This window comes from Carcharodon carcharias, chromosome 20 (genome assembly GCF_017639515.1).
Source record: "Carcharodon carcharias isolate sCarCar2 chromosome 20, sCarCar2.pri, whole genome shotgun sequence".
Taxonomy (NCBI): Eukaryota; Metazoa; Chordata; class Chondrichthyes; order Lamniformes; family Lamnidae; genus Carcharodon; species Carcharodon carcharias.
Window position 1 is genome coordinate 29865845 of NC_054486.1, and position 12404 is coordinate 29878248.

At 41.5% G+C, this 12404-nt stretch overlaps 1 protein-coding gene across 3 annotated transcripts in view; it reads right to left on the reverse strand.

Moving 5' to 3' along the window:
• Positions 1–11530, reverse strand: part of rmdn3 (regulator of microtubule dynamics 3) — a 470539-nt gene extending 459009 nt beyond the window's left edge. For 2 of the 3 annotated variants that reach the window (XM_041214025.1, XM_041214026.1), the window contains exon 1: positions 10847–11530. In XM_041214025.1, coding sequence (XP_041069959.1) covers positions 10847–11036 — 190 coding nt within the window. In that variant the 5' untranslated portion in view covers positions 11037–11530. The remainder of the gene's footprint in view (positions 1–10846) is intronic. The other variant, XM_041214027.1, reaches the window with a different exon arrangement.
• Between the last annotated feature and the right edge of the window lie 874 nt (positions 11531–12404).

Consider the following 12404-nt stretch of genomic DNA (forward strand, 5'->3'; position numbering starts at 1 on the left):
AATCATGGAAGAATTTCTTAGCTATTGAGAAACACTCATATAATTCTTTTATATCTGCAAAAACACAGTCAGAAATGTTCCAAAAGCAGTTCTCAGAGTTAAAGATGATATAACTGTAAACAAGTTATTTAGGGCACAGGTTTAAAATTAATAAGCCTGAAAACAAGGCTTGTTGAATAATCACTCTCGATCCTCCAACAAAGTAAATTATTTTTTATTTATTTGTTCTCAATTTATAGTTGGCGACACTGGCAGGGTTCTCTTTATTAGCCATCCTAGTTGCCAAAAGATGGTGCTGGGCTTTCACCTTCAACTGCTTCAGTCCTTGTGATGATGGCACTGATTATATCATTTGATAAGGAATTTCAGGATTTGATCCACCAACAATGAAGGAACAGCAATATATGTTTAAATCAAGATGCTGTGACTTGGAGAGGAACGATATTGGCATGACATTTCTCCTCTTTGCCTCTTTGGTGGTAGAGGCCAAAGGAGTTAGGCAGAGCTGCTTTCTTCAATCCCTCCAATCCATTTGCTTGACATATACCCTAAGTGCCATTGGCGGGGGAGCTCTAAGAGTATGACAAGGCAACAATAAAGGAACAGCAATATATTTCCAAGTCAGGATGGTGAGGGACTTGGAGCGAACCTGCTGGTGGTGATTTTCCAATGCATTTTCTGCCATTACTCTTCTGGGTGGCAAAGGCCATGGGTTTGGAAGGTAATGTTAAAAGAGCATTGGTGAGTTGCTGCAATGCATCTTATGAATGATACACATTTGCTGACACTGTGTACTGGTGGTGGAGGAAGTGAATGTTTAAAGTGGTAAATGGGTACTGATCAAGCAGGCTGCTTTGTCCTGAATGGGATCAATCATCTTGATGTTGTTGAAGCTGTCCTCATTCAGGCAAATGGGAAGCATCCCATCACATACCTGACTTGTGCCTTGTAGATGGTGGACAGGCTTTGGGGAGTCAGGAGGTGAGTTACTTGCCACAGAGTGCCCATCCTCTGACCTGCTCTTGTAGCCACAGTATTTATATGGCTAGTCCAGTTAAGTTTCTGATCAATGACCAGGATGTCACGATTTTATTTTATTTTTTCTCAGGTTTAGTGGTTAATAAATTTGCTCTTTCTTTAACTCACAAAAACCTTGTTTTATTGGCTCCTGATTGCTCACAGCTCAAATAGTTAGATACGTTCTGATTTGGAAAAGACATATCCTCATGACAAATAACTTTAACCTTAGTTGTGACCAACCGAGGAGGTTGAATAGAAGGGAGCCAGTTCAATCCTTCTCACCTGGTCATAACACTACTCGTTATGACAAAGGAAAGGTGAACATAGTTACTTAGCTGCATCTTTGGCCCAACTATGTCTGGTCTCTGACAACAACAATCATTTATTTGTATTGTATCAATCCAAGTATTTGAGTGTTTTCCCCATTGATGAACAGGCTGAAACAAAAAGAGGCAGAGAGGATTCAATTAAGTAATTTAAGATGGAGCTAAATATTAGATTGAGATTGTAATTTCAGGCATAAGTACGTTTTGAGATGAACAAATGTTTCATGGAATTTTAATTCTTGTGTTGTGGAGGGGGAGGAGTGTTGATTAGAAGGCAATAGGTTAGTATTCTGTGGTGATGATGTGCACTTGGATAAATCTTGATGCTTACTTGATTACCTTAGGTGATCCGGGAATATTTATGCAGAACTTTCCCTCAGGAGAAAGAACAGATGGGTAGGCTCCACATTCTTTGTGAAGGAGCAGGCCTTGATCTGCTAATTGGGCTTTTCTCTTTGCATATTTTATTTTCTTAATCTCTGAACCCCATAATCTTATTATGACAGTAAAGCTAGGTACAAAAGCTTTGGCAGACACCTCTATAAATTCGCTAGATATTAGAAACCATTGAAAAAAAATCAGGAGTTGAAAATCGAACCCCAAAGCTTCAAATGTGTCTTAATGCACATCAGTCAAAAACTGAAGTGGTTGGGGGAAAGGGTGAAATTTCAAAAGAGCTGAAACACAAATTTTGGTACAAATACATAAATTAACAGAGAAAAAAATAATTTAAGTTCCTGCAGTATTTTGTCGTTATGAGAATCAACATTTGAAATACCTAGGGTCACTTTTTTGATACAAACATAAAACACTCTTACTTTTCTGCCTAATTTTACATATGTGGATAGAATTCAACTTTCCCATGAAAATTATGGAGTGGAGTCTTATTTAGTGACCATAACTCTATCAATGAAGAACACGATCAACCAGTACAAGTCCAGAGATAAAAGTACCTTCAAGTACCTCAGCTTCTGCACAGTGAACACCAGGGTGGCAATAAACATTTAGAGCGATAACAGAAGTTCCCCAGAAATTACCTCATTATCTTGACACTCTTATGGTCTTCACCAGGTTGTGGAGTGCACAGATAAGGCAAGAGTACACCCATTAAAAGGGATGTATATCATTCAACTTAAAAAGGAGTGATATTGCACTTATGTGATAACTTTGCTGTCTACATGAGTTTTGACCATTTGAACAGCTGGTCCAAGTGTTAGAATAAATAAGATTCAGAATGCACCCCTGGCATGCAGACACTTCAATAAGGCGGCCAGAAAGGCCTCGAAACAGAAATGGCTAACCATTAAATGATAGAGTGGTCGGATCAGATTCTATGTGTGGGTCCACTTGACTTAGTTGAAGGGTTTTTTTTTGTCCAAATCAAGAGATACATAGCTATATTGTATCCCAACCCTCAGACTATTGGATTCTAATGTTATTCTTGAGAATTGCTTTGCAATAGAACTGACTTGCTTTGGATCAAATACTTCAGAGATGATGGTACATCATTTATCTTGAGAATTTTGACTAAGATCTTGCAGCCCACATTCAAGAAGGATATATACTAGTCTACAGCTCCTACAATGACCACAGCTTTCTTTCTTCGCAGATTATCTCCTGGACAGAGCAGTAGCAGCATGCCTAGTATGCAATGCTGTGCTTTATAAAGTTTCACTGGGAAGTCATCTTTCCAGGACAGTTCGCTGCAGCAAGATGACACAAGGCTATTTAATAGCACATTTCTATCTTCAGCCAACAGTTTAAGAATGATTTTGATAGTAACAGTCTTGAGTTAATCTTGTCTCAGGTGAGACTCAGTTCAATATTAAAAGATTTAAATTCATCATTAACTCCCTCTGCCAATGTGATTAATTCAAATTGCTTGGATGAGAATAGTATATTCTTTATTTAATCCTTCCAACCTCAGCAATACTAACCCTACTCTGAAAACCCTACTTTTGTCTAGAGCAATGCAAAAGTAGCTATCTCGCTTAATAATGTAGTATCGTTCAGCAATCATAAATTGGGGAATTACAGATTGTAGCTAGGACTAGGGATATAGCATTTCCAATTAAAGTAGCTTTTTGGTCAACATCCCAACTGTGCTCTTCTATGATGTTCCTTAACTAGATGGTAAAGAACTAGATTTAACTAGATTTTAAACTAGATGGTAAAGACATATCTTGCATAAAGCAGATGATTTCTTGCAGCATGTCATCTCATGGAAAATCTCCAATTTTTGGGACTCAGCACAGGTTTTCTTCCCCAGTCACTGAATTTTTAAAGGCATGTGTGAATCCCGCTTCTAATGTTGGTTTCTTGCTCCATTCCTTCTGAACGAGGCTTTATCCTCAGTGGCTGTGATCCCATTTTTAAAAAGATATCTGATCTCAAGTGTGAATGACATTAGCAAGGCCCACATGTAGCTCCACTGAAACACGAGCAGGCCTCTTCTTGAGTCACTACAGTTGTGTTGATGGTTTTCCTCTGATAATATTCAAGAGGGGATTCCAGGATTTTGACCCAATAATGGCAAAGGCACAACAATACACGTCCAAGTCAGAATGATAGGTAACTTGACCCAGTTCAACGCACGGTTGGAGAAATGGAGTAGGAGGGAGGGCTTTAGATCTCTGAGGCATAGGGACCAGCTCTGGGGCAGGTAGGACCCTGTAGAAGGACAGGTTACAGCTTAACAGGACTGGGACTAATATCCTCACGGGGGGGTTTTCTAGTGCAGTTAGGGAGATTTTAAACTAGATTGGCGGGGGGATGGGAACTTGAGGGAAAATTCAGACTGGATAGGATAAAAACTGGGAGTGGGAAGTAGAGAATTGTTAACTGATAAGGAGTAGTATCAAGGTTAATAGAATACTTGGAGAGTTTGATAGAACTAGAGAAGGCAATACTAAGCATTAGATGGGGTCAGAGTAAGGGAGAAAATAAAAAAGCTGAAATCAGGATGAATGTGCATGTACGTGAATGCACGGAGTGTGATTGATAAGATTGGTTAACTACAGGCACAGGTTGACAAATGGAATTATGATATTATTGCTGGAACAGAGACCTGGCTCAAAGAAGAGCAAGACTGAGCATTAAATGTTCCTGGGTACAAGGTGTTTAGGAAAGACAGGGAAGGAAGAAAAGGATGGTGGTGGTTGGGGACGCAGGGCAGAGTGGCAATAATGATTAAAGATGGCTTTACAGTACTCTCCATCCTCTGGAGAGATCATGTTCCAGAGGAGTTAAGGATGAAATCTCTCTGGCTAGAGGTAAGGAATGTAAAAGATGCAATAGTGCAATAATGTTAATCAGTGTAGTATATAGACCACCAACCAATGGAAGGGATGTAGAGAAACAAATTTGCAAAGAAATTATAGAGAGGTGCAACAATTATAGAGTCACTAAAATGAGGGACTTCAATTATCCAAATATAGACTGGGATAGGAATAGTGAAAAGGGACAAGAGGGGCACAAGTTCCTGGAATGTGTTCAAGATAATTTTCTGCAGCAGTATGCTTCCTTTCCAATGAGGGAGCAGGCATTGTTGAACCTAGTTCTGGGGAATGAATGGCTCAAGTGGATCAAATATCAAAGAGAGTGCATTTAGGAGACAGTAACCATTGGCCATGGAAAAGGACAAGGAACAATCCAGAGCAGAGATAATTAATTGGGGGAAAGCCAACTTCCATGGGATTAGAATGCATCTGAATCAAGTCAGTTGGAATCAAACGTTGGCAGAAAAGACAGTGGCTGATCAATGGGCCATCTTCAAGGAAAAGGTATTGCCGGCAATGTCATGGTATATTCCCTTGAAGGGGAATGGTAGGAAAAACAAATCCAGAGTGCCCTGGATGACAAGAGAGATAGAGGTAAAGATGAAAGGAAGAAGTGCATGTGCGACAGACATCAGGTAGAAAATACAGTGGAGAATCAGGCTGAATATAGAAGGACCAGAGGGGAAGTGAAAAAACTAATAAGAAAAGCCAGGAGAGCACCTGAAATGAGACTGACGGCTAACATAAAAGGGAGTCCCAAGGACTTTTATAAGCATATAAATAATAAAAAGGTGGTAAAAGAAAGAGTAGGGCTGATTAGGGATAAAAAAAAGGGGACTTGCACATGGAGGCAGGAAAAATAGCGGAGGTATTAAATGAGTACTTTGCATCTCTCTTTACAAAGGAAGGTGATGCTATCCAGGCCGAGGTGAAAGAGGAGGTAACTGGTAGACTCAAAGGATTTACAATCGAGAAGAAAGAGGTGTTTGAAAGGCTATCTTTACTTAAAATAGATTAGATACCAGGCTGGATTGAGATGCATCCAAGGGTACTGAGGGAAGTGAGAGTCGAAATTGCAGAAGCACGAGTGATAATCTTCCAGTCTTCTTTTCACACAGGACTGTTGCCAGAGGACTGGAGAATAGTGAATTTTACATCCTTGTTGAAGAAGGGGTGCAAAGATAAAGCCAGCAGCTATATTTTGACTTTAGTGGTAGGGAGACTTCTGGAAACTATAATTCGGGACAAGATCAATAATCACATAGACAAGTGCTGGATAATTAAGGAAAGCCAGCATGGATTCACTAAGGGAAATCATGTTTAACTAACTTGCCGGAGTTTTTTTGAGGCGGTAACAAAGAAGATTGATAAGGGCAATATTGTTGATGTGGTGTATGTGGATTTTCAAAAGGCATTTGATACAGTATCACACAACAGACTTGTGAGCAAAATTCTAGCTCATGGGATAAATGGGGAAGTTGGCACTTGGATAAGAAATTGACCGAGTGGCAGGAAACAAAGTAGTGATAAATGGCTGTTTCTCAGATTGGAAGGAGGTCTGTGGTGGAGTTCCCCAAGAGTCAGTGTTGGGACCCTTGCTTTTCCTGATATATATTAATGGCCTTCCTTCCATCATAAGGTCAGGTGGGGATGTTCGCTGATGATCGCACAATGTTCAGCACCATCCGCGACTCCTCCAATACTGAAGAAGTCCATATCCAAATGCAGCAAAACCTGGACAACATCCAGGCTTCGACTGACAAGTGGCAAATAACATTTGCGTCACACAATTGCCAGGCAATGACCATCTCCAACAAGAGAGAACCTAACCATCACCATTTGACTTTCAATAGCATTACCATCATGGAATCCACCACAATCAGCATCCTAGGGGTTACCATGGAGCAGAAACTGATTTGGACTAGCCATATAAATACTGTGGCTACAAGAGCAGGTCAGAGGCCAGGAGTCGTGCAATGAGTAACTCACCTCCTGACTCCCCAAAGCCTGTCTATCATCTATAAGGCACAAGTCAGGAGTGTGACGCAATACTCCCCACTTGCCTAGAGGACGTGCAGCTTCAGCAACACTCAAGAAGCTTGACACCGTCCAGGACAAAGCAGCCCACTTGATTGGCACCACATCAACAAATATTCACTACTTCCACCACTGATGCACAGTAGATTAGTGTGTACCATCTACAAGATGCACTGTAGGAATTCACCAAGGCTCCTTAGACAGCATCTTCCAAACCCCCGACCACCACCTTCTCAAGTGCAACTAGGGATTGGCAATAAATGCTGGCCCAGCCCACGAAGCTTACGTTCTGTGAATGAATTTTTAAAATGACTAGGCCATGGTGTTCAGGGCATGATTTCAAAATTTGCAGATGATACAAAGATTGGAAATGTTGTCAACCATGATGAGGATAGTCTTGAGCTTCAAAGGGACAGACATGTTAGTGGATTGGGCAGACAAGTGGCAGAAGAAGTTCAATGCAGAGAAGTGTGAGGTGATTCATTTTGGCAAGAAGAATATGGAGAGACAGTATAAAATAAAGGGAGAAACTCTAAAGGAGGTACAGGAGCAGAGGTACCTTGGTGTATATGTATATAAGGTCATTGAAGATGGCAGGGTATGTTGAGAGAGCAGACAATAAAGCATATGGTATCTTAGGCTTTATTAGTGGGGGCATTGAGTACAAGAGCAAGGAGGTCATGTTGAACTTGTATAAGACACTAGTTAGGCCTCATCCGGACTACTGCATCCAGTTCTGGGTGTCACACTTGAGGAGGGATATGCAGGCATTGGAGAGAGTACAGAGGAGATTCACAGGAACGATTCCAGGGATAAAAATACTGTAGCTATGAGAATAGATTGGAGAGGTTGGGACTGTTTTCCTTGGAGAAAGGAAGGTTGAGAGGAGACCTGTTAAAGTTATTCAAGATCCTGAGGGGTATGGACAGGGCAAAGTGAGAAACTGTTCCCAGTCAAGAGAGCATCAAGAACTTGAGGGCACAGATTCAAAATAATTGGCAAAAGGAGTAAAAGTGATGTGAGGAAAAATTTTTTCAACCAGAGGGTGGTTTGAGTCTAGAACAAACCGCCTGAGAGGGTGGTGGAGGCAGTCTCAATTGAGGTATTCAAAATGGAATTGGATTGTTATCTGAAGAGAAAGAATATGCAAGGTTACGGGGATAAGGCAAGGGAGTGGGAATAGGTAAAATGCTCTTTACAGAGCCACTGCAGACTTAATAGTCTGAATGGCCTCCTTCTGCCCTGTAAAGATTCAGTGGAGGGGAAATTTGAACATGGTGCTGTTTCCATGACATCACTTTCATTCTTATTGGTGATTGAAGTCACAGAGCTGGAAGGTGTAATTGAAATAAGTTTGGTTAATTGGGGCAGCACGTTTTGCAGGTGGTACGTACAGCAATCATTGTGATCACAAGTGGTTGGATACTGAGTCCAGTGATTGGTGTGCTGATCAAGCAGACTGCTTGGTATATTTGGAGCTTCTTGATTGTTGTTGGTGCTCCACAATGCAGTACACTCCATGTTTGAGCCTTGTAAATGGTGGAGGGGTTTTGAGAAGTCAGTGGATGAGCCACTTGATAGAATATCCAGTGTCTGCTTTGTTCCAGTATCCACAGTTGATATGGATGGTCTGATTTAAGCTTCCGGTCAATGGTAACTTGCACAACATTGATGATGCGGAAACTCAGCAATGGTGGTGCCATTGAAGATCAGGGGAGGTGACTGGCTTTTTCCTTGTTGGAAGTGGCCACTGTTTGATATTTATGTGACACGAATACTACCTGTCATTTCTTGAGCCCAAACCTGAGTTTTTCCATGTTCTGCCATAGACTTGCATGAGCTGCACAATTATGAAGCAAAAGTTATGAATCAAGCTCAATGTTCTGGAATAGTCAGCAAACAGCCCAACTCCTGACCTAATGAGAGATGGAAGGTCTTTGTTGATGCAGTTAAGATGGATGCATCAAAGACATTGCCCTGAGGAACAGCTGCAATGATGACCTGGGTTTCAATGGCCACTATCTTGTGCATCATTGACATCAGTTTACTAACGTCGTCCTCCAATTAAATATTAGGAAGGCCAAAGCCATTGTCTTCAGACCCCACCACAAACTCAGTTCCCCAGTCACAATTTCATCCCTCTCCTTAGCCGCTATCTGAGGCTGAACAAGGTTGTTCACAACCGTGATGTCTTATTTAGCCCAGAGACGCGCTTCTGACCACACAGCATCTCTACCACCAAGACTGCTTAATTCCACTTCCATAATATCGTCGCCTCTGCCTCAGCTCACCTGCTGCTAAAACCCTCATCTAGGCCTTTGCTACCACTAAACTCAACCATTCCAATGCTATGCTACCTGTGTCCTAACTGATACCAGGTCCTAGTCACTCATCGCCCCTGTGTTTACTGATCAAACTGACTCCTGGTTTGACATCTCCTCAAGATAAAAATCCTAATTTTCAACCATGGTCTCCTCATCCCTATTTCTATAACCTCTCAATTCTCCAATATCTGTGCTCCTTCAATTCTGGTCTCTTGCATGTCCCCAATTTTCTTCACTGCATCATTGGTGGTCATGCCTTCAGCCTAGACCCCAAGGTTTAAAATTTCCTCCTTACATCTGCCCATCTCTCTTTCTCGTCCTTTGAAATTTTCCTTAAAATTTACTTCTTTGATCAAGCATCTGATGTCCTGCCCCAATATCTCCTTATGTGGTTCAGTGTCAAATTTTGTTTGAAAATGATGTTCCTCTGAAGCACCTTGGGATGGTTACGATGTTTAAGGTGCTATATAAATGCAAATGACCAATTATTGTACGGCACCTTGGTGTTATACTCATTCAAAAACTACTTTGACATTAAGGGAATTTAGTCTCCTCTGGCATTCAGTTCCTGTATCTGTGTTTCTAAAAAGACCATGACAAAGTCTGAAGCCCAACTGAGTGTGAACGAAAAGATTATTATTAATTAGGTGTTGCTTTATAGCACCTTTGATGAATTCTTCCCATATTTTACTGATAATCAGGAGGAAGAAATGCTGATAATTATCAGGTATTTGCACAGGTTAGATTTATGTTTTTGTGGATATGGCATATCTCAACAATTTTCCAAATTATCTGGTAAATGCCAATGTCATAGCTGCACTGAAGCAACGTGTTTGCAAGTGCCTTTGGCATCAGTGCCAAGCTCCTGCTTGTGGTCCCATGATGGAAGGCTGGCCAATGATGGTAAACCTGCCAACTGTTCCAACAAACAGAACTCCGTTCTGTTGAAAGGTCACTGACATGAAATGCTAATTTGGTTTCTCACTCCACAGATATTTCCAGCATGTACTGTTTTTATTCTTGTTTTTAACACTGGCTGCCTGTTAACATAATCATAAAATGTTTCTGTATCTCTGATCCAGGAATTACTATGTATCTCATACACAGACCGCACAACAGTATGTATACAATATACAGCATCCATATTTCATTGTAATGTTAAATCGGCATGACATCACAACTGTCATTCTGTGTTAATATATATTTTGTGGTGATAGACAAACATTAGTGGTTATAGGACTGTCACTGGCATTGGTAGTGGTGGGAGAAATTTGAGGTGGTAAATTAAACACATCAGGGTTTTAACATATTGCAAATTGGTAATATTAAGAACAAACTTGCATTTATATTGTACTTTGCACAACCTCAAGAACACCTCAAGGGAATTGACAGTTAATGAAATACATTTTGGAAGTGTATCACCATTGCAATGAGGGAAATATCCTAGATAAGCCTAGTGACAAAACTACAGCTATAAAAAAAACCCTCACCATTACTTACAATATCCATTCATTAAAATTCAGTGATTCTGCCCATGAGTTCATGGTGATCATTTCAACCCAAAGTTAAAATAAAATAGCATAAGGGAAACATGTTGGCTTGAAAAGCTCATCATTAGTTAAACACTATGATATAAACGAAAGGGGAAGTGGGGAGAAATTGTGGGCATTGTGATGGGTTAAACACCGAACTGAACAAATGGTGATACCTGGAAAGAGGGCAAAAGTTATTTTCATGGGTTAAACATCATACAGCATAAACTAAGTGACACAGGGTAGGGATTACTGAAGAACATGGGTTAAACAGCCCATGGTACAAATGAAGTCGCACCGACAATAAGCCACGTAATGTTATGGCTCACCTGCCTGGCTCCGCACGACTGGCTTTCTGGGATTCACTTGGCTGCAGGTAAACACCCCAAGTTTGTTCCGACAGGTCCTCTTCCCCCATCCCTTACTGTAAGCTAGATACAATAGACCGAGACTCGCCGCTGCCCCCAGACCCAACCCCAGGCTCACCCGGGACCCACAACCACTAAGATCCCCACTCATTATCCTCTTAAGGCTTGCTTTGCTTCCTTAGGCTTACTCTGCATCACACAAGTGGCAACTGGTACTTCTGTGATATGCATATGACATTACATGAAGGAGCTTGTTGCTTTGAATAGGGTCTGTCTCTCTGATTTGGGAGGATGCCAACCTTGCACCCGCTTTTGGCTCTTGAAGCCCCTCCCCTTCTCACGTGACCTGTCTCGAGCTCAGAATCCCAGGGGGAAGAATCCCCTGTTCAAACCCCCAACAGTCTGTCTCGCTCTGGCTGGGCAACAACTGTTAACTGTGGGGTTTGCTTCATCACTCGCTTCTCCGGCGTCCCTGGGACTTTGGTGAGGATTCCTTCATGAACTTGTACAGTTTATTTTATTGGTGGTGTCTATTTTAGTCTTTGGTTTCCCTAATTTCACCCCCTCGCCCTGCTGTCATCTCCGTTACCCGCCCTCCCGAGCTCACGCCGGCTTCTGTTGTGAACGGACACCTTTGTACTACCGAATAAAGAGTCCCCGCGCTTCCCCCGGAACCACCAGAGCTTCAGTGTGAGTTCCGGATTTCTCACTGCCCCAGTAAACTATTTTAAAAAGGGCTAGAAAAACGTTATTTGATATATCTAAACGTTCGTGCCCTGGATTAATTTATTTGTGGCAGTTGAGTTGGAATCCTCTCTGGTCCCTATCGTGATCCATCTAGTTACTAGTACTGCAGTGTCTAGGGAGTGCTAAACTGTAGAAAGTGCCATTCCTTCATAGGAACCGTTGAACCAAGGCATCATCTGCCTGTTCAAATGCTACTTCTGGTATTCGAAGATACCATGGTTCTGTTATGAGGAAGGGGAAGGGATTTCTCATGGTGCCCTGGACATTCGCCCCTCTGTCAAGGCCACAAACACTGCTAACTGGGCATTCAAAAACATCTGTAGGTAACAAAGGCATGCATACATTAGGGTTTCAGCAGTTGATGAGCTGAAGCAGAGATGGACACAGTTTATGGAGATGGAAATAGGCAATCTTGGTGATGGAGAGAGAGCTTCCCACTGTGATATCTTTGCAGGTCAAAAAGAGACTGTGCTACATGGAGTTTAAGTACCCAACTGAACTAATCCCAACTATCCAATTCATTCCAGTTTGATTTATATACATATGTATACAAAGGGCCGCAAGCAGCTGCCAATACACAGCTCATTCCTTAATGGAAGACTGATTTTGTCCTTGACCTTTAGTTGAATTTTCCACTTAATCAGACATGTCTGTCTGACTCTGACTTGCACCTGAATTAGTTTCAGGCACATACTGTATTGGAGCAAATATTGGTACTCATATTCCAAGATCCAATTCATCAGACTCATTTGATTCTTCCTAACTCTCCTCT